General features: G+C 42.2%; 1 protein-coding gene across 13 annotated transcripts in view; it reads right to left on the bottom strand.

Moving 5' to 3' along the window:
• PER2 (period circadian regulator 2) overlaps positions 1 to 20,585 on the bottom strand; it is a 46,637-nt gene extending 26,052 nt beyond the window's left edge. Inside the window, exons 1-7 of one of the 13 annotated variants that reach the window (XM_068201318.1) lie at positions 20,484 to 20,585; positions 13,758 to 13,814; positions 12,800 to 12,863; positions 10,688 to 10,848; positions 4,868 to 4,990; positions 3,433 to 3,921; positions 2,622 to 2,690 (exon numbers count right to left, since the gene is read on the bottom strand). In XM_068201318.1, coding sequence (XP_068057419.1) covers positions 2,622 to 2,690; positions 3,433 to 3,704 — 341 coding nt within the window. In that variant the 5' untranslated portion in view covers positions 3,705 to 3,921; positions 4,868 to 4,990; positions 10,688 to 10,848; ... (1 more) ...; positions 13,758 to 13,814; positions 20,484 to 20,585. Of the gene's footprint in view, positions 1 to 2,621; positions 2,691 to 3,432; positions 3,922 to 4,867; positions 4,991 to 10,687; positions 10,855 to 10,876; positions 10,941 to 12,799; positions 12,864 to 13,757; positions 13,815 to 19,388; positions 19,417 to 19,833; positions 19,930 to 20,172; positions 20,269 to 20,483 lie in introns of those variants that run through there. The other 12 variants (XM_068201329.1, XM_068201322.1, XM_068201323.1 and 9 more) reach the window with 12 other exon arrangements.
• Positions 20,586 to 24,690: the final 4,105 nt, after the last annotated feature.

Raw genomic sequence — 24,690 nt, 5'->3', positions numbered from 1 at the left:
GCATGAAGTTAACAAAACAAATGGAGAAATCCTTTGAAAAATGTATCCCAACTAAGCATGGCAACACATTAAATAAGATAAGGAAACTCTGACTAAATTTGTAAGGAAAAGATCAGAGGAGGCTGGAGACAGAAGCTACATTCACAGGTCTCAGGTGCATGTTCAGAAGAGCTGTCTCAGTGGAGAAGGACAAACTACAGAGACTATCAGGGCCAATATCAGAAAGCTATCACCTCCCTTTCCAGTTCCTGGTATCTCCCCCCATTACTGAGAGGTGCTGACACAATCACAAAGGAAGAGAAAAGGAGGTGAGGGAAGTGAGGGAGAGGGTAGCAAAGATGGATGGCAGATGGGTAGGAAGGAGTTAAAATGGTAAATCACCTTGTCTTTCACACTGGAGATTTTAAAAGCTGATCATTTCATTCACAATGATCAACAGGATTATAGAGCTGTTCTTAACTTAAATCTTCTCCCTTTCCAAAGGAAGGTGCTCTCTTAACATCTGATTCTGATGGCTGATAATCTGTAAGAAGTTACCCTGGGCACTGCTGTGGAAACAATAGTCCTGGCAACTGCACTGCCTGACTGAAGCGGCCAGGAAAGCTTCAGCTGCCAAGTGATTTTCAAGAGGATTTGTGAACATTTTTCTGAGAAGTTTTAAGAGCTTGAAAAGGTAGATAAATCATCTGACAGGTGTTGGGTATTTTACCAAGAATGCTTGCAAAATGACAAAGCTGTACTAGAGAATACACATTGTTCTTGCTTCCATGACAATGCACTGTGAGACACGCAGCATTCATTTACTCACTGGCCATTCTGTACTAAGAACTAATGGCAAGGGATCAAACAAAAGACTATAGTACTCCCTTGGGAAACATGATGTTCATGCTGTGTATTAAAATCATGTGTACAACGCGGCTTGACAGTTCGGACTGCTGCAATCAAACAGGGCTTTGTTAACAGAGTTTCATAGAAGAACCCTTCATGCTGGCAGTAGGGAAAAAGAGAGAGGAAAGATTATGAAATAACTGAGCATACTGCTGGTTTGTACTCTCAGAGCAGAGACTGCTTCATAAGAGTGGTCAGATTCTTCTGCAAAAAGAAAAATGTTTCCAAATCAGCCTACGGCAGCAGCAAACACAGAAGATGGACATTCTTGGAAAATAAGTTCCACAACCCCAGACTGTTTTTCCAGAGTGCAGTGGCATCAGGTACAGCAGGCAGCCACAGGGAAGGTGTGACTTGCAGAGGACAGAATAAGCAAGTTTGTAAAGATGGGAGCTTTTCATTTTGCTTTTTGTGGACAGCAAATGGAAAGGTACCTACAGATATTAATCTAGAGTCGTTGGTTGGCACTGATCCTGAATGCAAACCCCAGTAGTCTGAATCAAAGATCAACCCTACAAAAATAAGTAATTTATCAGACTATTTTAGTCTTCTCTTTGAAGATCATTCTCCAGATATCTTCAGTCTCCCATTCCCAAATGATGATCAGATTCTGCTCTGTAACCCTCTAGCACAGTGCCCGACGGCTGGGGAGAACACACTACTATCTGGATTTTTAATTATTTCTGAGCAGAGGGCTATTAATAAAATTTAAAATTGAAACACCAAAAAAACTGTACTAACTAAACCCCTCCAAGATCTCACAGCGAAGAAAGCAAAATCAATGGGAAACAAAGATTAAGAAATGCCTTTGGCTCACTCTTTCACACTAAGCAACATAAACACTGGATCACAATTTCCAGTTGAAAATACAGCACAGAACAAAATCTCCAGGTGCATGCAAGGCAGACACAGACAATATGTTGAACACACACAAAATGGTGCACAGGAGCAATTTGAATTTGCCACTTTTCTAGGAACTGCATCAGGTAGAAAAACATTCAGGTAGGCAGGTCTTAGTTATGGGTCTTAATGTCAACACGCTCTAGCTAGATAGCTTTGATCTGCTCAGGACCAGGCTTTGATCTCCTGATCTGACTTAAAAGTTGACTTAAAAAAACAAGTGCAGCAGGGTACTCTGAAGTGTCTAAATATAAGCCTTCAAGCTACCAGGCTTTCAAGGCTATGAGGGACAGAAGCAGAGACCATACAGAGGGTTTCGTTCCTGCAGCTGGTGTTTGTGTATCATGTATCCTTCCACCCTGGGGCCTTGAATCCCAGCAAATGGAACACAGGAGAGGCAGGTGATACAGCTGCTGGACACCAGGAATAACCCAGCTCAATGGTGAATTCTGATCTTAACAAACCACCAGGTTCAGACTAAATTCTGAAGGGCAAAAAAAACATTTAAAAGCTACAAAACCCCACTGTAACTGAAGCAATATTCAAAAGGACCCACAAAAAATAAAAATTACCAAGCTAAGCTACCAAATCAAAAACAAGTAATATGACTTCAAAGGTTACCACAAAACTCGCATGGAACAGCAACAAAAAGCTCTAATTTAATCAAGTGGTTAATATGAGATGTGACTGATTATGGACAGGAAGAAATCAAAGACAGGATGTCTTGTGTAGTCATCCAGGTTGAGGCAAAACAAAACAAAAACCCCAAAATACAACATTATTTAGTTTTCAGCTTTTAGCATATTAGTGAAAATATATGCCCATTAATTTACCTGCATCCACTGCTGGACTGATTGTGTTCAGAGTTTGCAATCATCAGACTAAACGCATTTGAGCTTGAACTAGAATAAGGAAAAGAGAAGAAGATTAATATCTGAAAACCTAACAAAAAACTTGTTGTTCATTGTAGCTTTTTATTTTCCTATTAATGACTGGCTACCTAAAAAAATCCAAAAAATAAACAAAAAAACAAATAAAAAAAACCAAAACAACCACCAAAAAACCGCCCTGACAAAAACAAACAAACAAAAAAAAGCCCCGAACACCAACCCCAAATTTTAAAAGCTTCTGCATGGTACAACAAATGGGCACCAAAGCTGTAAACATTTGTCTAAGCAGCACAGAATAGCTTGAGTTGGAAAGGACTGTAAGGATCACTGAGTCCCAACACCTCACAGGACTACTAGAGAGGTGGTTCTCAACATAGCTTTGCTCTGTCCAGTAAACTATTACTAAAAATATTAAAATAGCATGGTTGCATCCTCACACATAAGAATCAACTGATTCTTATCAGGTTTTAAAAGTTGGTTTACAAGAAAATAAATGAATAAGGCAAGCTAAACACTCAATTAAGAGAAGAAAGATGCAAATTATGCTGGCAATGCAAACACCAACACCAGAGACATTTTCTTTATGAAATATATTACATCATTTACATCACATGAGACTACAACTTAAGCAGCACACTCAGCTCCATGATGAAGAGGCTTTATACCATAGTTATTATTCAGAAATATTGATTCAAATGTAAAAAGTCTTTAGGAGCAAAAATAAAAGTGAAATGTATTTAATAACAGCTACTACCTTTTATGACAGTCTGAAGATTCCATAAGCATTGCTGAATCCTTCCCATTTTCATCAGATTCATGACCATGAGAATCATGCCCACTTGAATAGTTTTCATTTGTGTCATTCCCACTGGAGTCATTTCCACTGGAATCATTCCCACTGGAGCCACTGCTCATTTCAATATCTTCCTGAAGAACTTCATGAGAATGTTCAGGCTTTGCCTGAATTTCTGAGTCTTCAGCAATCATCTGGCTGTGGTCACTTGGAAGTCCAGAATAGTCACTCATCTTGAGCTCTCTTTTAAGGAGAATGACAGAGAAATGTTTCCACTGATGCCAGGCTGCAGCTCAGGGTCCTGCTCCTCAGTGCTAGAGGAGAACCCCCAGAACGTGACAGAGTCCGTGGGACACTCATCAGAAACACTGCCAAGACCAAGAGCAAATCAAGCCATATTCAGAATTTTCCCTCTGTATAAATTCTGTTTGGAAGTACAGATGCACAAATCTGAGGAGGAAGGGAAGGAAGAAAAAAAAAAATGATTCTCTTGTTTGCCTTGCTGACAAAGTGGAATTTACACTGTTATTTGATTTGAAGAAAGTAAAAAATGACATGCATGGTTAATACAGTCAACATTTGAATGGTGAAATGTTTCAGTTAAATTGAAAATCTCACAATGTTTTATCATGAAAAAGGTATTTATTTTTTAGTTAAAACCCACACATAAGAAAGCTGAATAAACATGGAAAAACTCCTGAAAAGCTCACATACTCCCTTGTTTTCTATTTTTTTACTTAATACTTGTCAGTATTGCTGCACAGATTTGGATAATCGCTATTATGATTTTCAGTGAAACCATTCCACTGCCTTTCAGTTTACCTTGAAAAAGGAAAAAAACCTCTAATCAGACATCAGAGCATTGCTTATTTGGTTTGGAGGTAATTTGGATTGGTCTTCTGTTTTAGATTGGGGTTTGGTTTTTTTTAAGATCAGTTGGGAAGGAAAACTACTGTACTCTTCATTTCTTCCTTTATACAAAAGCCATGTAGGCAAGCAGACAGAACATACAGCAGGAACAGGGAAACTAAAGACATAAACACACCTAATCACCACCACCAAAAATTCTAAGGCACAAATATCCCTAAGAATAATTTTATCTACTGATTACCACTAATCTGGAGGGTATGATAAAAAATTGCTTGGAAAATCAAGGTTACAACAAAACAAAAAAAAAACAAACAAAAAAAAACACCACCAAAACCAAAAACCTCAAAAAAACTACCACCATATCCCTGCTTTTAAACCAAATTCTGATGCACCAGGCTCAAAAATCAGAGTGTATACAGAGATGAATCAAGGACAGACCAATATTGAAGTATTATCAAAAGAGAAGTACTGGAGAGCAGTTAAACTTTATTTGTCTTTTAAAGAGATCATATTTAATCTGACTCACAACCTCATCCATTTCAGCAACTCAGAGACAACAATAGTGTAAAACCATGAACTAAGATTCTTTGTTGAGAATCTCTGTTGTTTTCAAGACAACAGAACAATGTGTGTTCCTTCCTCTTTGTTCCTTTAAAATATTCAATATTACAGTTACTAACTAATAAACTTTTGACTGGATAAGAGTGAATAAAAAAGATTCACAACCAAGTTTTGTTAATATTAACTACACCTGTTTTGTCTTAAACACAAATAAATAAGTATTTGAGAAAAGACTGCAATAGAAAACATTCCAAATAATAATTTAAAACTCACCATGATTCAACTCCCTCCAAAGCAACACCACATGGAAGTATTTTCTTACCCTCCTAATTGATGTTTTTCCAAGCATTTTACATTTATTTAGCATTTTCCAGGAAACACCACTAGTCTCCTCATTTGGTCAAAATACTATGCAAGATATCTGCTTTCATTTAGAAGTATAGTTTAAGGACATTCACTTAAGCTATCAGCAATGGTATAAAGCTATAAATAATTTTCTTTCCTTACAAGTTGATTGACAAGTGAATTATAGGTGAATAATTATAGGTGCATATAATTCACAAGTGAATTTATATTATTACATAATTCACAAGTGACTTATATTATTCTAAGTGATAATAGAAAAATGCCTTTCAGTAGAGTAAAATATACTTTTTCCTTCTGCAGGTATTCCCTTCAGGCAAATTACTGCAGATAAAGCAGACCTCCTGTGATGCTGCTGTATTGAACACTACACCCAGGCACTGAATTCCCCCCAGGAGCTCTGACAGCTTTTTTTCCAGGACTAAGGTTAACCACTTCTGTCTTGAAAATTACATAACCAGAGCATGCGATAAAAGAGTATTTACTCTGAGATGAAACTGCAGGATTATGTCACAATGGCACATTCTCTGGTGGCCAATGATTAACTGGGTCAGATAGTTCATCTCTGATTTAATCGCTGTGCCAGAAGGAGCTGACACTTGCCTTGCCCTCCTGGGGACACCCTGAGTGAAGCTCCGCGCGTCCCCGGGCCCAGGGCTGGCCAGGGCTGCAGGGCACGGCCGAGCTCCGCCAGCCTGGCCGGGTGTGACAGGGACTAAACCACCGCGCACAGCCCGCACGGAACGTGGCACGGGGAATTCCTGCACCGACAGACCTCACAGGGGACGAGTGCTCTGTCAAGGTGCAGGATCAAGCCCTTTTCTGACCCAGACACGGGGCAACGGAGAGGCATTTTAAACACTCTAATTCCATTTTCAGTCTCAGGAGAAGGGTGAGACAATACAGATGGTATAATTCACCCATCACAATCAGAAGTCAACTATTTCCTAATTACAGTACATTATAAATGCTTCTTGGCCTTTCAGCTTTAGTCACACCATATTGTAAATGTTTTAAAGCTAATCATCTAAAATTACTTCTCATGAGTCCTGCTACAATGCATCTTCCATAGTTCTATTTCTCTAAAGTATTTCGTCTTATTTGTAAGGCCATCTTGTAGAATTCTCTACAAATTCATTTTCCACATAAATGTGTTGATCCATTTGCAGCCAGGGGATGCTCTTCCCACTGCTGTGTAAATCAGAGCACTTCTGCTTAAGTAACTGCAGCCACTCTCAAAAGCCACTTCCCACGTGTCATTTATCCTGTTACTTCTCAGAGGACACCGAGGTTGTACAGCTCCATGGAGAGTTCCATGAGTGAAGGTAATTAACCCCATCATGTTTCAAATGAAGCTTTAAGAAAAAAGGCACTCACAGCAGAGGCCTGAGGTGTACAAATGTAATGCAAGATCTACAATTTCTCACCCTATATTCTGTACTCAAGTTTGGAGATTCTTCCTATTTTCCTGACAAAATGCTACTTAGAAAGAGCTTTAGATACGTGAGAAAAAATACTGCCATAATCAAAACACCACTGTCTGTTAGGAAATCATATGTTTTCTTTAGAGATAGGGGGAAAGAGCTCCACAAAATAAAAAAACTAAAAAAAAAACCCAACTTTGGACTGCTATATTTACTCCAGTAAAGAAAACTATGTAAATCACTACTGACAGGTTTATAAGCATGAACTACCCAAGACAGACTCTCAGAATAGCCCTAAATTCTCTGAAGGTAATTAGCCCAATATAGCAGTAATGCAGTATTAGTAAAACTGTGCTATTTATAGGAAGAGCAATGATTGTGCCACAGCTTTCCTACTCTGATGTAAGTATTCTGTGGTTTAGTCTTTAGGCACAAGAAACCTCTTCTCCTGAATTCTGATGCCAAAGAGGATTACACGTGCTGTAGTATTTCCAGCCATGAGAATTGTTCACAAATACTTTTTTCACACAACCTTTCCTTGAAAATTATTTTCCCAAAGTATTTTCTGTAATCTTTGGATGTCTAAGAGGCAATGAAAATGTGCCATAGCTAGCATGTAGAGTCTTACAGTTTGAAATTCTGAGTTGTTAAACCACTGGTGAGTAATTTTTTCCATCTCCAAATATCATCTCCTCCCTTCTTTCCATGACACTCAGGCTAGCTTCTGCCAGGTATCTGTAGGAAACTTCAGCAGTGTTTCCTTAGGTGGGAGAGAACTGGTCCCAAAATAAATAACTAAATCTGTATGCTATCCAACAACTTTTGAGGAATTTCCTGTAACTCCTGAAACAAGAGTTGATTGATTCAATGACAGTCAAGCTTTTAGGGTTTTTAAAAAACATTTTTATTTTAAGCAATGAGTACAAATTAAAAGAGTCACCAACAGGAAAGAAATAGATACTGACCCTTAGGAGATACTATGTGAATTTTTTTCCTCTTGATACCTGGCAGAAATTTGTGTCAAGAACCAATTCAGTCATGTTACTTCTGGTTCTAAATAACAACAAGCCAGAACTTCTGCAGCTTTGTCCACACCTAATAACTACATCATAGCGACTACAATTTGGATCACAGTCAAACCAGAAAAAAAAAACCAAAACAAAAAGAGTGTTTGAGTAATGGAGAAAACACAAGTTTGTCATCTTTAAAGGTACATTTCAAAAAGAACTGGCTGAGTTTGAGCTGGAATGGTTTTCTTAGGCAAGACTGGAAGATTAACGTCACTGAAAGTCAGTCTTGCACAAAATTTCTTCAGTTTCAAAATCTCAAAAGCCTCAGTGCCAGAGGCATGTACCAAAGTAAGGAATACAGGAAGAGTAAAGAGGAAGGAACCAGGTAAATATTATGATAAAGTTGCAAGAGTTTCTGAAGAAAGGGAACCCTTCCTAAAACAAGGCTTTACCTCTTGGGGGGAATCTTGGTGCTTTTTAAATATATAATGTGATGTTAATATATGCCCTAACTTTGGAGATATTTTCTTAGAAGAGATAGAAGTAACTGTGAAAAAAGCTCAGGCTGGCAATAACCCTCCACTATGCTCTGCAATTTAGATAAGAAGTGATGCAGCTGGCCAGACTTCACTCTGAGCAGAGAAAGAGCTTTAAGTGGAACATCTGCATGCAGACACCAGCACTGTGAGAACACTTCAGGAGCACAGACGGTCAGACAGCACAAAGAGATTAATTATCTTTGAAGCTAATCTCGGGGAAAATGACATAATAAATTGCACATATTCATCCCACTCATATGCTTGAATAAATTCCCAATCACTAACCAAACAACACTGGAAGGCAAAAGCTTGCATGTTTTCCCAGTCTGAGGTTCTCTCTTGTTACCAGTTTGACGAAGGTAATTACAGCCCATACCAAGTTCAGCAAGCATCTCAACAAAGAGCTCTTTTAGGTTTGATACTGAAAGAAGCCAGGCTTTTCTTTAATTTTTTGCTCCATCTTCTAAACTTTTAAGGGATGTCTATTTCGACTCCAAAAATAAAAACTTTTTTTAAATTAAACTGGCACCAGCTAAGCTTGATTTTATGGCAAGTGGCTCAAAAAAAACAATCCTATTCCCTCTGGCAAAGACTAGAGCTCTCTAAGATCCTGATGCAGTGTGTGAAAGGCATCATGATTCCACTGAGCACTAAGGACAAATGTAGGCATTGATTTGCCAGGTTAGATATGCAGCAAAGGTCTTCTGGTTATTCATTACCTACAGTTGCTCTTTTATTCTGCAGTAAGACACAGGAAACAGCCTGAACTTGAACATCACCAAAAAAAAACCACACCGAAATATGTATGGACAAATGCTGAAAGAAGTAGCTGAGCTTCTTTTTGAAGAACATCCTTAAGAAGGGGTGTAGAACACCAAGGGGGCAGATTTCTTCTGAAACAATAACTTTAAACCCAAAAATCTTGTTTCAGCGGAGATCTGGTTATATTCAGAGAACACATTTTTCCAAATTTCTTTTCACACAAAAAACTATCATATTTAGTATAAGGATATAAAGGATAGTATAGTAGGCATATAAATAGTATAAGCCTTATTAGTATAAGGCATATATACTTATATGCCTTATTAGTATAAGGCATAGAAAGGATGAGAAACTAACAATCCAGAGTCAAAATTATCCAATTCAAGAACTAAGTAAGAGCCATCATCTCATGATTTGAGTCTAAATTCACAACTACTATCAACTTACCAATATTCCCAAAAAAGCAAGAGCCACACTACTTTTTATGCCTATAGACATGTGACTATTCAGGTACTCTTAACTGTACTAGAACCTATGGGAGACATTCCTAACGGTCAGGATTAAATTTTACTGAAGATCTTGTCAACAAGAAGGGCTTCCAAATATCTTCTGGATTTTTGCTTTGCAAAATTATAGACATTTTCTTATTTAGATGACAAATAACTAGCAAGGGTTTAGTCCGATCATGCAATTCTCGATATGACTGAAAATTAACATCTACAATGAATGCGTTCTCTCTGTGCAATTAGACAATAATTAAATGCTTAGGAGTCAAAAAACGTTATGAGAAAATGTTGGAAAACAAACAATAATCCAGGAAGTGACTTGTTCAACTGCGCAACTTCACCAGCACTGACAGCTTCATGTTTTCCTGGCAAGCAATTAACAGAATACCTTCACTAGGACTTTTCTAGGAAGGGGGGAAAGAAAAAGATGGCAATATTCTCAGATTACAGGAAACAATAACAAAGATGCTCAGTAATTTCTTGCAAGATCTTTTTACTTAAAAAAAGTAAGGGAACTTTTTTACTAGATTACTTAAGCCACTCCAAGTAATCATGAACAAGTTTTGCTCTTTTTCTAAACAAGCAATGAGATGTCAGTGTCAATAAAATTATCAACATCTAGTAAACCAGAAATGTTCCCATAAAATCTGAATTTCACAACATTAATTTCACAACTTTTTGATCAGGATTCACCTTTCAGCTCAAGAAAATCCTGAACACAAGACTCTTATTTGCCTTATAAGGGTCATCTTCATTAACCACTGCTCTCAGCTGCCACTTTACAAAGGGAACTGATCAAGACACAGCCTTGTTCCAGGGTGGCATCCAAGTGCCACCCTGAATTTATAGCAGCACCTACACAGGAAGAAGTCAGCATCAGATCAGGGCCCTGGCATCCACAGTGAGGATGCTTCCAACCAGATTGTTTCCTTGCTGAAGAAACTCAAACCTGAATTTAAGAATAAGTATGGTTTAAGGCTAAAAAATGCTTTAGCTTCAAATAAGGTAACTCCCAGTTTATACCCAAAATATTGTTCTGAATGAGTACATATATATGATTGAAACCCCAGTTTAAAGATAACAAACAGAGAACAATATATTTTCTGCATAAGCTTTAGAGAAGCAGGAGGGGAAGCATCTTTCTACTAGTATGAATCATAATAATTATGTGTGTTTCTTACCTGTTTTTTCTATGAAAAGGTGACAAAAGTGTTTATCAAGCTCCCTCCCAGCTAGCATCAAAAGCATGAGGTGCCTAGGTCCAGAGTCTCCCACATGCATTTAATTCTTGTCTCATCCTCTTCTACTGGAAATCTTTGACCATTACAGAGTCCGGACACCTCTATAACTATAAAATATAAAAGAAATACCTGGGCCCCCCAACAGTGTCCTCTTCAAACAGATACCAGAGAGATGCTCACAGCTATGTCACTCCTATGTAGATAAATGTTGGTTAAACATGAAACTGTCATACAGCAAAGGAAGAAGACACAAATTTGCATTTTAAACACTTTTGCTCTGAAATAAGGTCTTAAAGAGTTTTAAAGTAATAGCATGTTCTGCACTAGATTAAAAAAACCTTAGGATTCACAATCAGAGTGGTATCACACTATGTACAGCCTGCATGGGCTGACACAGCCACTGGGAACACAGGGCTGGCCTCCCCAGCAGGGCACAGAATTGAGTGCCTGATGTGGTCAGCAGGAGCTCCAAGCGCTCAAGTTTTGGTTGCAATATAATTTATGGCTCCCTGCCACAGTAGGATTGGTAAGAGCATTAAAGATTTTACCAGGCAGTTACAAAATTTCAATTCACACAATGAAATCAAAAGAGACTTCTGGAGGTACCTTGTCCAACTCCCTGCTCAGGCAGAGTCACCTAAGAGCAGGCTGCTCAGGACCACCAACAGATGACTTTTGGCTATCTCCAAACATGGATATTCCATAGTCTCTCTGGGCAATCTGTTCCAGTGCTGACTCACTCACACTCTCAAAACGAGTGTTTCTTTATGGCCAGAAGTCTGTACTAACAAAGCCCATTAACATTATTATTCTTCCTAATAAACACTTTCTCAAGAGAGACACTGGGAATTTTGATGAAAAACAAAAAAAACTGAAAGTTGTTCTGGGAAATCTAAGAAACTAAGTTTGTTGGTGCATGCCACTGCCATGTGGCACAAATAAACAGTAGAAAAGAAATCAGAAGTTCAGAAGACCAACATTTGTGTGGCAGACAATTACATCATTCTAAGTGCTTCATCTGAATACGCAGAAGAAATGTTTGGAACGGTTTTCAAATCCCAAGCTAACCACTCTGGAAGACAGCCACGCTAACATGCCTTAATTTAACAGGCTGCACGCCTACCAACTGTTGAAAGTACGTTTGTGCTGGCCAGACTAAAGGAAGAATTTATTCACAACATTCCGTCCTGCGTGACCTCGTGAAGCCAATACAAGTTCTAAAATACTCATATGATGATATAAATCTGTATGCACTGCTTCTTTAAATGTTTTGCTTCTGTTTTGATAAACTGATAATACAGGATTTAAACTATAGGCTTTATCTCTGACCAAAAGAAGTGTTAGAAATTGCTGTAGCCAGAACTACTTGCAGATTTCACAGTTTTTAGCCTGAACATTGAAAATGTGGAATGTCTTTCAGCACCAGTTAAATCCTTGTTTAAAGACAGCTCTTGCAATTCCTTTACACTAACTCAACTCCCTGTAAAATTTCAATTAAAAAAAAAGTTAAAAAGGTTTTCAAAAGTCTAAGTTTGAAAATATACTCAAGAGTGGAAGCATGTACCATTTTAATTGTGTATCATATTGGTTTCACGGATTTAACATATTTAAGAAGACATTAAAACATTAAGAAATAAGTCCTTGTAAACTACTAAAAATTCTCATGATAAGCCTTTCTACAATTTAACAGAAAGTAAGACAAATCTACACCAACAGGATTTTTAACTGAAACAAAATGCCTGGTTTGAATGACTTGTATTTAAACAGTCTGAACAGAATCAGAGGCAGCCAATTTTACCTGTTTTCTATTATTTCTCAGAAGAAATGTACAGGTGATTGAGTATGCCCAAGGCCCAAAACACTAAAAGAGTTCATCTACAGATGGCATCTCCAGTAAAGTGTTTTCCAGAAGGAAGTCTAATTTGTTCACTTCACAAAGAAGACAGAACTTGCGACATTTCCTCATTTCCTTCCATACTGACATATCTCTATTCTAAGCACAGAAGACTTCAAATATTATAAAGGAGTGAAAACCCTGCTGTAGGAACACACCTGTGATATGGGAGGCAAACCAAGTTGAACCAGGTTCACTTTCTGCAGAAAACTGAAGTCACACCTGCAGCATTAAAGAAAGTCAGCTTTTAGAACCTATTCAGATCACGTTTTCCAGCTACAGAAAAACAGGATTGTTTGGGTTTTTTTCTCCATCATTTAGACTGAACAGACATTGTAGTGTTAATCCTCAAAATCTCAGTTACAATTCAATCTGTATTGTAATATTACAGTATTATCCACATCAGCTGTCTTTCCTATCTAGGACCAGTACTGTGGCATCATCAGATCACATTTAATGCAAGCACATTATAATTTTTTTTTCACATCACAGATTACATTCCTTCACCATTCTCCTTTACTTAAGTTTCCTTTTTTTTGCTCCAATAACAATCAACTTTTGTTTATTTCCAAAGCAGAGCAGAACTGACCAAAAAATTCTGTTGGAAGTTACGACTGGCTTTTTAAAATTCAGGTTAGGAGCATAATATTTTCCCTTTTCTTCCTGAGCTATCATCCTGATTATCTAAGTTACAGTAGGTACTTGGTTTTCTGGACCCCAAAATTTTCCTCATAATTGAAAGCTCCTTAACGCCTGCAAGAGCAATTAAAAAGATGGACGTTATTAATAAACACCTGTACAGCAAACAATGCAGATGCAGTACTTGATACTGACACTACACCAAATTCCATTTTCATAAAGATTTAGAGAACCATAGTGTTTCCACGTACTTCATTATTGTGCTTACCACACTTTATGATTTGTGCAATGGATCTTTGGAATGTAAAGCCCTGAAGATCCCTATTTTTGGGCATTCTGACACTGCAATTCAAAGGAAGTACACAAAAGAACAATAACAAAAATCACAGAGACACCTCCCACACTCCCAAGTTCAGAGTCATTCAGAAAGAACTGATAGCACAAATCACTTTCTTGGGTACAGCATAAAACACTCACCTCAATGAATGTACTAATCATGGTCTTTCCAAATCTCAAAGTGTCATCAATATATTCCTATTAAAAAAGAAAAAAGTATGTCAGGTTTTGTAAGCAAGATACAAGTTTATTATAAAAGATAAATCAAGTCCATTTCATAATGCAATAGAAGTCAAATCATGCAAAATTGGTCCTCCACAGGTGAAGAACAATTATAAAGACTACAAATACAAGATCAGAGGAAATGAAACAAAATTTTAGTGATAAAAGTATTTATTATTGTAACCTAACTTCTAAATTGTTTCCTTGAGCAATGCCCAGAATAACTACCCACTGAATTCTGTTCCCTTTATAAACGTGTGAAACCACCCCAAATTCTCATTTCTGCCAGAGTAGAAATAAAGCTTATTTTAGCCTTTCAGGTAAGTATTCCTTGTGCTGTTAAACCCACCACCTGTGCTCAAGACTCCAATGTGGATCTGAACTGATCATCCCCAAGAGCAAATAGAAACTGTCTCTCATTTTTATTCTTTCACCTTGAATAAGAGACTTGGCGCAGAGCCAAGTTTAATTGCCAACAGATTGGGTATTTGCCATTTAAAAAAACCCCAAAAAGCAGCCTGTGCTGAGACATCTTGTAAAGACACTAAACATCATCTCTTTCACATGCCCCATGCTGATTTCTAGACATCCTTCTTTCCAGCTTCCAGTCTTAAAAAAGGTGCCTTCTTAAAGGCACATAAAATTATTTGTATGCAGTGTGAATTTAAAAAAACACCTTATTTTCTCTGTAACCAGAAAATGCCACTGTCTTCCCAAGTGGAACTGGAGAGACAATTAAGTACAACATCAATAGTCAGAACTCTAACTTTTGCATGTCAACTCTTGCCCCTTTTAGAAAAAAAATGGGAAAAATTATACATTCAAGGTTGCCAAGTGTTGTTACAGAAAGGAGAGAAAAATTATAATGTACTGCCATGCAGTCATGTATTTCACCTTTATTATAGATGAAACTAGATTTGAAAGTATCTCAATACCATACATCAACTTTAGTATTTGTTGACATCCCCATTAAGGAGTATATTTGCATATCTCCTTTAAGAAAAAGAACGTACTTTCCTTTCCTCCTCTCCTTTAAGAAACAGGATATACCTTCACCACATTTACTGTAGTTCTAGGCTAATGCTGCTCTTCAGACATTGCTGTGGTTCACAGCCTATTCAACATTTTAGTCAGAACCAAAGCCCCCTTCTGGAAGATGCTGTGCCAGATCAATCCTTGTCCCCATCGCATCAAGAATCCACTCCAAAAAGTGCAGCAACCTAACAAACACCATGTACCTGTCCTAGGAGGTGGATGTATTAGTACTGACATAAGAGCTCAAGTCGCAGGAGAACCATGGCAGAGATGTAACTGAAATCAAGTAAGTGCTTTTATACACTGAAGATCTTTGTACAATTAAAGAAAGTAAGCAGAAACACAAAAGTACGCGTAATAAGGTCAAGCACAAAAACTGTACTAAGATACAAAAGCTGCAAGGAATAAGGAGGATAGGAAGCGAAACCAAGAAAAAAGACAAGTACTAGACATCCTCACCTCCTCATCTTGTCTCCCTAAGCTTCAATTACAATAAATTGCAGGTGTTATTTAACAGTGAATTGCCTCTGTTTCAGGACAGGACGTTAGAAAGGCTTTGGTAGCTTTGGTTTTACTTTTTAAAAGTCAGTTCTACTTTTAAAAAAAGCCATCTATACAAGGAAATCTCTGCCCATCTCTACCTATAAGAAAAATTAAGTGTTAAGAATTACCATGGTATGCACAAAAATAAGTGGAAGCAAAATGAAAGTCTTTCCCAGACATTTTGCCATACAGATGAAGTTTCTTTCCCAGCACCAAATCCTATCAGGACCAACACTGGTACTGCTTGTACTGAACTTCTGCAGCCTGCTCACATCATCTGCAGGATCTCCTCATCCTCTTGCCCCAAGAAATGCTTTCTGTGTATTTCATGTTTCATGTAAACAGCATGTTGAGTCACTACCCCTTCAGCATCCTCAATAAAATTTTCCTTCCTACTGGGAGAAAATTAAGGAAAAGTGAAAACCATATTCCATGCTTATATATGTTGTGGAAGTTAAATTTAGCCTCACTTCTGATTGTGTTCTACAAGCAAAGTTGTCTAAATTGGACTACCAAAAAACATAAGAGAACTCATAAGGCTCCTCTCTAGGACTACCACACACTGTGTCAGCAGCAGCAGATCACCAGAACATCTGCATGAACACTTCTTGACTTTACAAAAACTTTCACATACACAAATTCTCATAACTTCCCTTTCATACGTGGATAAGCAGGAAAAAACCGCACTTCAGAACCATGGCCTGGCAGCTCACATAAACTCGGTGTATTGCTGCTGTCCCTTGGTAACTGCTCACCAGGGACAGAGGACCACGCGAGAGGATTCCGTGCTGGGGCAAGCCCAGGGCAGCCATGCAAAGATCCCATCTGCACTTGAAGGTAGCCTAGAAGCACAGAGCCCAGGCCCAGAGCCTGCCCATGTCCCAGCAGGGCTGGCAGGCAGAGTATGAGCAGGCGATGTGCTAAGGCACTCAGCAGAGCAGCAGATCCCGGCATGGACACCCAGGCATGCGGGGTCCCATGCGTTCGCTGCCTGCCTACTACACACGGCTCCCGGCAGCAGACAGAACGTGCTCAGAGTCACTGCAGAGATCTCCACTCGCTTCACAGACACTCAGATCATCCCACTCTTCCTCACTCTGGTCGTGTCTGCCACACTATTTCACAAAAGCAGCTTGGGGCCGCAAGAAATCCCAGCAAGAGATAGGAAAACCATCACCCTCTGAACTGTGGTTCTGACTGCTGCCTTCTCTTTTCCCATGTCCTTTAAACATACTTCACAGAAAGAAGTCTAAAAAGAAACACCCTCATCCCCTCACAAACAAAGCTCTAAGTGTCAGAAGACAGAGCTCTACAAGCAAAGGCAATGTAGCTTTGGTTCTATTAAAAAGTCAGTTCTACTTTAAAAAAGCCTTCTTCGCTAACCAACAGCAGTCAATAATATTCCAGTCTGACCCCTCAGCAGGGTTTAAGTTTAAGGCAGCAGTTAAAGCAGGAAAGCAGACACTTTCTACACAGGACACAAAACAGCAGCAGCGTTACTTTCAAGACCAACGCTTTCTGCATCCAACTTCATCCATAACCAAAAGAACAAGTAAAAGTCCTTTTAAGTAGCACAACAATATCACAAAGAATAAAATGGGTATTAATTGACTCCTTTGCTGTTCAGTGCTTGACAAGCTAAGTTAACATAATGAATATTTAAGCAGTTTAAAACTTGCACTACAGGGATGTAACTGAGTGTGGAAAGTATGAATGCAGTAAGATAATCCAGTTAAAATTCTCAATAATCCTCCATCCTTATAGAGGAATTCTAGGCCATGCAATCAAAACTGGAGACAAAAATTCCTTCTCAGAAACACCTGATTATCTAGCAATTATGATGTGGTAATGTTATGAGTATAATACAGTGTCTACAGTGTCTACTCATGCCAGCTATTACACAAGGCCTTGCTAAGAACATGACGTTCCTTTTAACATAGGCCAACCATAGCAACCCTATAGAAAACACTACAGTTGATCTAGACTAGTGATAATTTACTTGTTCTACTGGCTACTGGTAATCTTCTTGCTTTTAAACCGTAACAAATATACCTCATGCCACGGTAACTTGCTCATTTCCTTATTTTTTTTTTTTTAATGCAGTAAAAGATTTTTTTTTTATGAAGCAAAGCATATTCTAATACTGTAAAGATGTTAAGAGAAATAAGGGTGTGGCAAGAACCCAGGAAAAAAAAAACTGTTTATCAGTCTGAATCTAAGCCAAACACTTCCTGGTCATAATAAACGTCTGAAGTGGAAGAATCATCCAGAACTCTGCCAATCACTTTCCCCACTTCACTCTATTCTCATACTTTGAGATTAAACTCCATCAATACCTCAGATTACTAAAAAAGCTTATTACTGTAAGAGCATATTGCTCAGGGAGAGGCTCAAGTAAGTTTATCAAGTAAACAGTGTTGTTACTTTAATGTAATGACTGGAGGAAGAAAAAGCAGAGAAGGTATTATGCCAAGAATATGCTGCCTCTTTAATGCCTCTCTGTGGAAATCCAAAACGAATAACAGAAAATTGTAAAAATGAGGATTACTTAGATTTTCACGGACAGAATTTGTTTGCTAAAATGAATATAGGAAGTCTATAACAAGTCCCACCAACGGACAAATAAACAAAAATTCCAACAAAACCATGCAGTCTTTGAATTATAAATGAAACAAAAAAACTTGCCAAATCTGAAGAAGTGCACAAAAGCAAAAAACCTGCTTTCCATGCCTTTGCCTTCTGAACTACATCAAGCCAAACCACTTCTTCACAGGACAGACCATCCTCTTTCACTGTAATGTTTGACATTTATGACACCCAACCAAAATATCTTCCGTCTACCTTGAAATACACACTTGAAATGGCCAAAACCTGAAGGTTTTGGTTGACTTTATTCTTTTACTCCAGGCCAAAGGCCATCTCTTTTCCTCTGTGTGTTACTAGTGAGGTGAGCAACCTCCACAGTTCAGAATCAGGACTCCACACCTCAGCACAGTGTCGTCATCACAAGACTAACATCCAGCTTTGCATGCAGCAAGGACACAGTCCAGTCCTTCAGTGAAACTTCCCCACTTTGCAGAAATAATGCAGGTTTCAGAGACAAAGGCAAAACAGAAAGATCGTAACAGCACTCAAACACGTACAAGCATAAGCAAGAAGGAACTTGATGTTACACAGCAACAATGTGGGCACTCTCCCTAACACCAATCAAACTGTGGCTGAAATAATACTGGCAACTTGGAAGGTTTTCTCACCATACTAATCAGCTTTTTACACCTGACTTGATAGATACTCTTACCACTAGAATCATTAGAGAATTTCCACTTCTTTCCCTTTACTTGTGATTGCTATTCAATCTCAGATGTCCAAGACAATAAATCTCAAAGTCTTGCATTTGGAAAAGAAAGATGCGAGCTTACAAGGAAGATGGATAAAGACTTCTTATCAGGGCATGTGGTGACAGGATGAAAGAGAGTGGTCTGAAACTGCAAGAGGGCAGATTTAGATTGGACATATGGATGAAACAGTTGGACTTAAGGATCTCAGAGGTCTTTTCCATACTTAATGATTCTGTTTCTTTGATCTGAACCAATGCACTGTCTACGCCAAGTTACTTTTTCATTGGAATACACTTGTGAAGCACTGTATGTAGTTTCCCAAGTATCTGAGACCGCATACCAACCTCCTGGGAGGCCTTTTTAAGCTCCTATGGTATACAGAGAAATGCTGTCCCTTTACGAAATGCTTACCCTATTACGAAAAGTCAAATGTAAAGCGTCAGCTTGGCTGTTACCATGCTGCTCACCTATTTGCATGAAACTGTACTTACATAAAGGGTTTTGTAATCATGCATGTAATACTATGCACCTAATGTGAACAGCAGCACAAGCACTCCGTCTCATGGAACAGAGCGTCCTTACAACCATAGGCAACACCAAAAACCAAGTGGACAGCACCTGTTGCCTACTCTACCTGTAGCTCACACATCTCAGCGGCGCTGAGGTTCTGCTTCTCACTGCCACGCAGCTCCTCCCGTGGAGCAGCCCGCCCGGCCAGCGGGACCCAGCCCGGTCCCCCCGCCCTGCCGCTCAGCGCCCCGGGATACGCGCGCTCTCCACCGGTTCCCCCCGCTCCGCACCCCGTCGCACAGACGTGGCCGCCACCCGCGGAGCAGAGCCCCGCCGGGGCACCGGGTCCGGCCCCGCCGCCTCCTCCCCCGCTCCGGGCCAGGGCCAGCGCCGCCCCCGCTGCGGCCCCGGCCGGCCCCAGGCGGCCGCCCCCGGAGAGCCCAGCTGCCGCCCCAGCCCCGCTGGGGGTGCCGGTGTCTGTGCCCCCACCCCCGGACGCTCTCCCCGTCCAAGGCGGGCGGGGGCCGTGCCGCACGCAGCCCCGCACCCCGCCCCGGGGAGCGACTCACAGCCGGCCGCCGCTTCCCTCGCTGCGGTTTCACGGGGAGCGGGGGGGCGGGGGCGTGTCACAGCCGCCGTTCTGAGGGAGCCCCGCGTACCCCCTCCCCGGCGGGCCGGGGCCGGCAGCGGGACGGACCCCGCGGCACGGGAGCGACCCGCGCGCGCAGCGTCCCGGCAACCGGAGAGCCCCGGCGCGAGGGTTACGTAACCTCGGCCCGGCGGGCGGGGGAGGCGGGAGAGCCCCTGTGCCCCCCGCGACCGCCGCTCGCCGCCCTCTCCCGCCGCTCCCCACGGGTCCCCCAGCCCCTTCGGGCCGCGCGGGGCGCGCCCGGCGGGCCCCCACTCACCGCGCGCGGCGCGTCCCGCCGGCCCGGCGCGTCCCGGCTCGGGCTTCATACGGGCAGAAACGTGACCGGCCGCCGCGCGCCCGCCCCGCCCGCGCTCCCATTGGCCGCGGCCGCGTGACGCCAGCGGGACGCGCGGGCGGGGGCGGGGCGCGCGCCGCTGCCATTGGCCGCGCGGGCCGCCGCTCACTTTACATAAGCCTCACGTGTGGCACCATGTTTCCACCGACGGCCGCGGCCGCCTCCCGAGCCTTCCCCGCCGCCGGCCCGCCCCTCCCCTCCCCACCCCCGCGCCGCCGCCGAGGCGCACTCACCGCCAGCCCCTGCGCCGGCTCCCGCCGAAGCCGCGGCAGCTCCGTTCGCCTGCACCCGCGCCCCCCGCCCGCCGCCGCGGGACCGCCGGGCCGACGAGGATGGATTGGGGGGGGGGGGGGGGCAGCGGTCACGTGACGCCCCCAGGGAGCGCGGCTCCGCCCCCGCCCGCCCGGAGCCGCGCGTGACGCGTGGCGCGCGCGCCGGGCCTGGAGCGGGCGCGGAGCGCGGAGCGGCGCTGAGGGCGGCGGCGCCGAGCGCGGAGCGGCGCCGAGCGCGGAGCGGGCGCCGAGCGCGGAGCGGGCGCTGAGGGCGGCGGCGCTGAGCGCGGAGCGGGCGCTGAGGGCGGCGGCGCTGAGCGCGGAGCGGGCGCTGAGGGCGGCGGCGCTGAGCGCGGAGCGGGCGCTGAGCGCGGAGCGGGCGCTGAGCGCGGAGCGGCGCTGAGGGCGGAGCGGGCGCGGAGCGGCGCTGAGGGCGGCGGCGCTGAGCGCGGAGCGGCGCCGAGCGGGCGCTGAGGGCGGCAGCGCCCGCGCTCCCGGACAGCGCCCGCGGCGCCGCAGCCCTCGGCGGGCGCCCTGCCGCCGCTCCGTTCGCTTACGTAAGGCAGCAGCGCCCGCATCCCGTTTCCTGGTGCTGCCGCCCGCGCTGGGTGCACGCCCTGAAGTTTCGAAAGTGCCCCCGCGTATTGTTGGGGAGGCGCCGGGTCACGAAGCAAAGGGCAGCGCCCCAGAGCGTAGGGCTGCAGCTTTCTCCCGCACCGGCCGGCAGCATCGGTCTGAACAGCTACAGCAATGATTAAACTAAGAATTTCCGAGCTCTTAAAGGTATATCCTGTTCTCGGCAAGTGTTATTTCTGCATGCTAACACGTTACCATACAATTGCTCTCCATCCCGACTGTTCAAAGAGTCATGTTTAAAAACTTCTCTGTTTACACAAGTTTTTCAGCTTCTGCTCAAGCAAAACATTCGGAGCGCATTGACACTTCCCATCTTACAGTAATAAAGACTTTCATGAACCCTTCCGCATGGGTCGCACAGGTTGGCGCTCGGGCCCCTGCACCATCCATGCTACCCTGGTGAGAGAACCTGAGCAGCTCGGTGAGACAGCCCAATAACCCATGGCTACACACTGCGGCCCTGCTCCTGGCTCCACATCTTCCAGGGCTGAGCAGAGCAATCAGCAGCTGAGGAATTCATGTTACTTGATGCGTATTCTGAGCTTCCACTGTCTCCACTGTGGTAGATGGCTTTGCAAAGAAGGAGCAGAGAATGTGCCAAAGCCACATTCAGGCTGACGGCGTTTTACACTCACTGCACGCATGCAGTTGCTCCATAGGATGAAACACAGGACAACCAGCAGGGCTTCCACTGTTTATCTGCAAAATGAGGTTAATGCCGCTTCCCTCCCTCACTGCAGTGTTAAGGATAAGTCCATTAGGTACACAGATATTTATGCTCTGACTGTTACAGAAACAGGCTGTGAGCAAAGGACAGTGGAGTATTTAACTGCTGGAGAGGAGAGGGGGTGGGCAGCGGAAGCATTAGGACCAGATTCTGCAACTGGATTTGTTGCAATGCACAAGTCAGCTTACCGGGATACCATTCTTAGTTTGTGCTCCTCTGAGGAGTCTAATTTTAAGATTAATCCTAATTAGGCAGTCTTTGGTCAACTTGATGTTGTTAGGTCGTCACATCCAGAATTTCATTGTCTTTTTGTAAGTTCTCTGCTTTAGGGTCAAAGGGATTAATATTCTTATATTATTAATATAGGGTTAAAGAATAATATTCTTGGTTTCCATGGGCTGTTGTTTCTCGTGTTACGTGCCAAAAATACCCGTCCCTGGCTGTGTGCTAAGGGCTTTGGTCTTTTACCACAGAGTCCAACTAAGACAGTTCAACCAAAGCAAAACCTTGAGACCCACGCTGTCCTCCACCCCATCAGATTACAAATATGAGAAGGATGGCACACCATGGCACTGTGTTAGAGCTAAATGAGTTCCCAGGACACACATTCCCCACTGCAGCAGGGCATGCCAGTCCTGGCAGAAGGGTAACCCCCACCACCACAAATAGCCGGTACCTTTCCCACCCTGGTAACTACCAGAGGCATTACGTGAGTTCTGCTTATTTAAAGGGATACTAATCAGCTGTTTCAGTCAAACTTAAGGGAATAATTCTTAAGTTCTATTCATACCACCTTTTAGTAGTTACAGCTTTATATTTAATGTACCAAAAAACAGGGCAAGCTGTGTTACTCAAAATGTGATTATGCACCCTGAACAAGTTCAGTCCAAATTCTGCAACTTGCAGAAAATTGGCACAAGAGAAATCATGTGTGTAGATACAAATTATTCCAGACATCTCCAATTTGAAATAACAAGAGTGCATACACATGGCTTCTAAAAGAGTGAATATTGCTATTGACTCGTCTACTAAGGAATAGAGCAAAATAAAGTTATTGCAAAATTTTATGGGTTCTACATGACTCGTCTACTAAGGAATAGAGCAAAATAAAGTTATTGCAAAATTTTATGGGTTCTACATGTTTGTTTTTAAGGGCACTTTGTCTGGTAGGCAGGAGTAAAACACGTATACGCACACACAAATGGTTCTACAGAACACAAAGCTTTTAAGAAAGGCATTGAAATGGTCGTGGTTTTTTTTCCCAGCTTTGTTTATTTTGTGTGTGTGTGCGTTCAGTTGTAACTCTTGGAGCACGGCAGAACAAATCACTGCTATGTTCAGCGAGCCCTTTGTGAGTGTGCCTCGCACACAGGTCCCACACTGGCACTGCCCCAAGGCGGCTGTGCCCCGGCCAGCTGGGGCACAGCTTCCAACGCTGCCCGGCTCTCTCGTGCGGCCCCGCCGGGAAAATGCTGCTCCCTGTGGGGCTTTTTATGGAATCCCACTGCTCCTCACGCTTACATCAGTAGTTTTTTAGGCACACACGCAAATGCCGAACCTTTTCCCAGCGTACATAAAAAGTAGAATTTTTGCTTGACTGAAGCAATTCAGTCAGTTCTGATAAGCAGCGATGTGTTGACAGTATCTACATTTTTAAAGGGGGGAAAAATCCAAGACTTTCAATATGGAAAAATAATAGTTTGAGACCACCTGAAAAACTACCTGAGGACTGCTTGCTTGGATTTGCTAGGGAAAGAAGGTTCCTCTTTTTGAAAAACTGTGCTTCCCTATCCACTTGTAGAAGTCGCCTGTTCAAAGATACTCCACAGCACTGACGGAACTGTGTATTATTAAAAAAAAAACAATCAATGCTTTTCAGCTGGAGCCCACGTCCAATTCTTCATTTCCTAGGTCTAATTACTCACCATTTACAGTGACGCTGACAGTCATTGATTCTTGCAAAGATCCGGAAAGGCTTTTTTTGCTAATGAGCAAAAGTCATCACTGTTACTCTCCGTACAGACAAAGGAAGAGGAAAGGAAAAAACCCACTTTGCTCATTACCAGTAAATATATGGACAAGTTTTTCTAAAAGCGTTGCAGAGTGTAGGAACAAACTGCAACAAATACACAACAATATCATACAGTTTTGAAAATGCTTTGATTAACATATATAGGAATGTAAAAAACACAATAAAGAGCTTCAACTCAAGCAGCAAGTTCCTGAAATATGCTGCAGTTCAAGTCTTTTGCACTAGCGTCTGCTTGTCACCAGACAGAAAACCTTTGCTAACAACTTCTGGGGAACGTAGGTTTTCATTCTGTCCCTATTCTGTTTTCTTACTATTTTTATTAAACTCAGTTTCTCTTGGCAAATGCAGTGTAATTTTATGTTCCAAATATCTTGAAAAGTGACTCATGAAGGAGCCCTGAATTCTTTTAGAAGGATACAAATGGAAGGGGTGTATCTCCCCACTGTACCTCCTTGTGCTTATCCCCAAGCCCATGAGCATGATTTTAGAAGCAAACAGCTCAGAGCACTCCAGGTCTGAGATCCTGCTGTTTAGTGTGTATTAGCAACTCATCTTCTGCAGTCAGCCACACAGAAGGCTGAATGTAGAGAGGCTGAAATTGAATTCACCGTGCTGAAAAGGGGTTTAAAGCTTCCTGCATAACTCAGAGAGTGATAGTTGTGATTTCACGGTCTGCCTAAGGTGATCAAAGTCCTTACACATCCACCAAAAGGAACAGTCCTACCACCTCCACCGAGTTAAAAATCAGTGATTATGCAATTGTACTGTTAGTT

The sequence above is a fragment of the Anomalospiza imberbis genome, chromosome 10 (assembly GCF_031753505.1).
Source record: "Anomalospiza imberbis isolate Cuckoo-Finch-1a 21T00152 chromosome 10, ASM3175350v1, whole genome shotgun sequence".
Classification (NCBI taxonomy): Eukaryota; Metazoa; Chordata; class Aves; order Passeriformes; family Viduidae; genus Anomalospiza; species Anomalospiza imberbis.
This window is presented reverse-complemented; position numbering and strand designations above follow the sequence as displayed.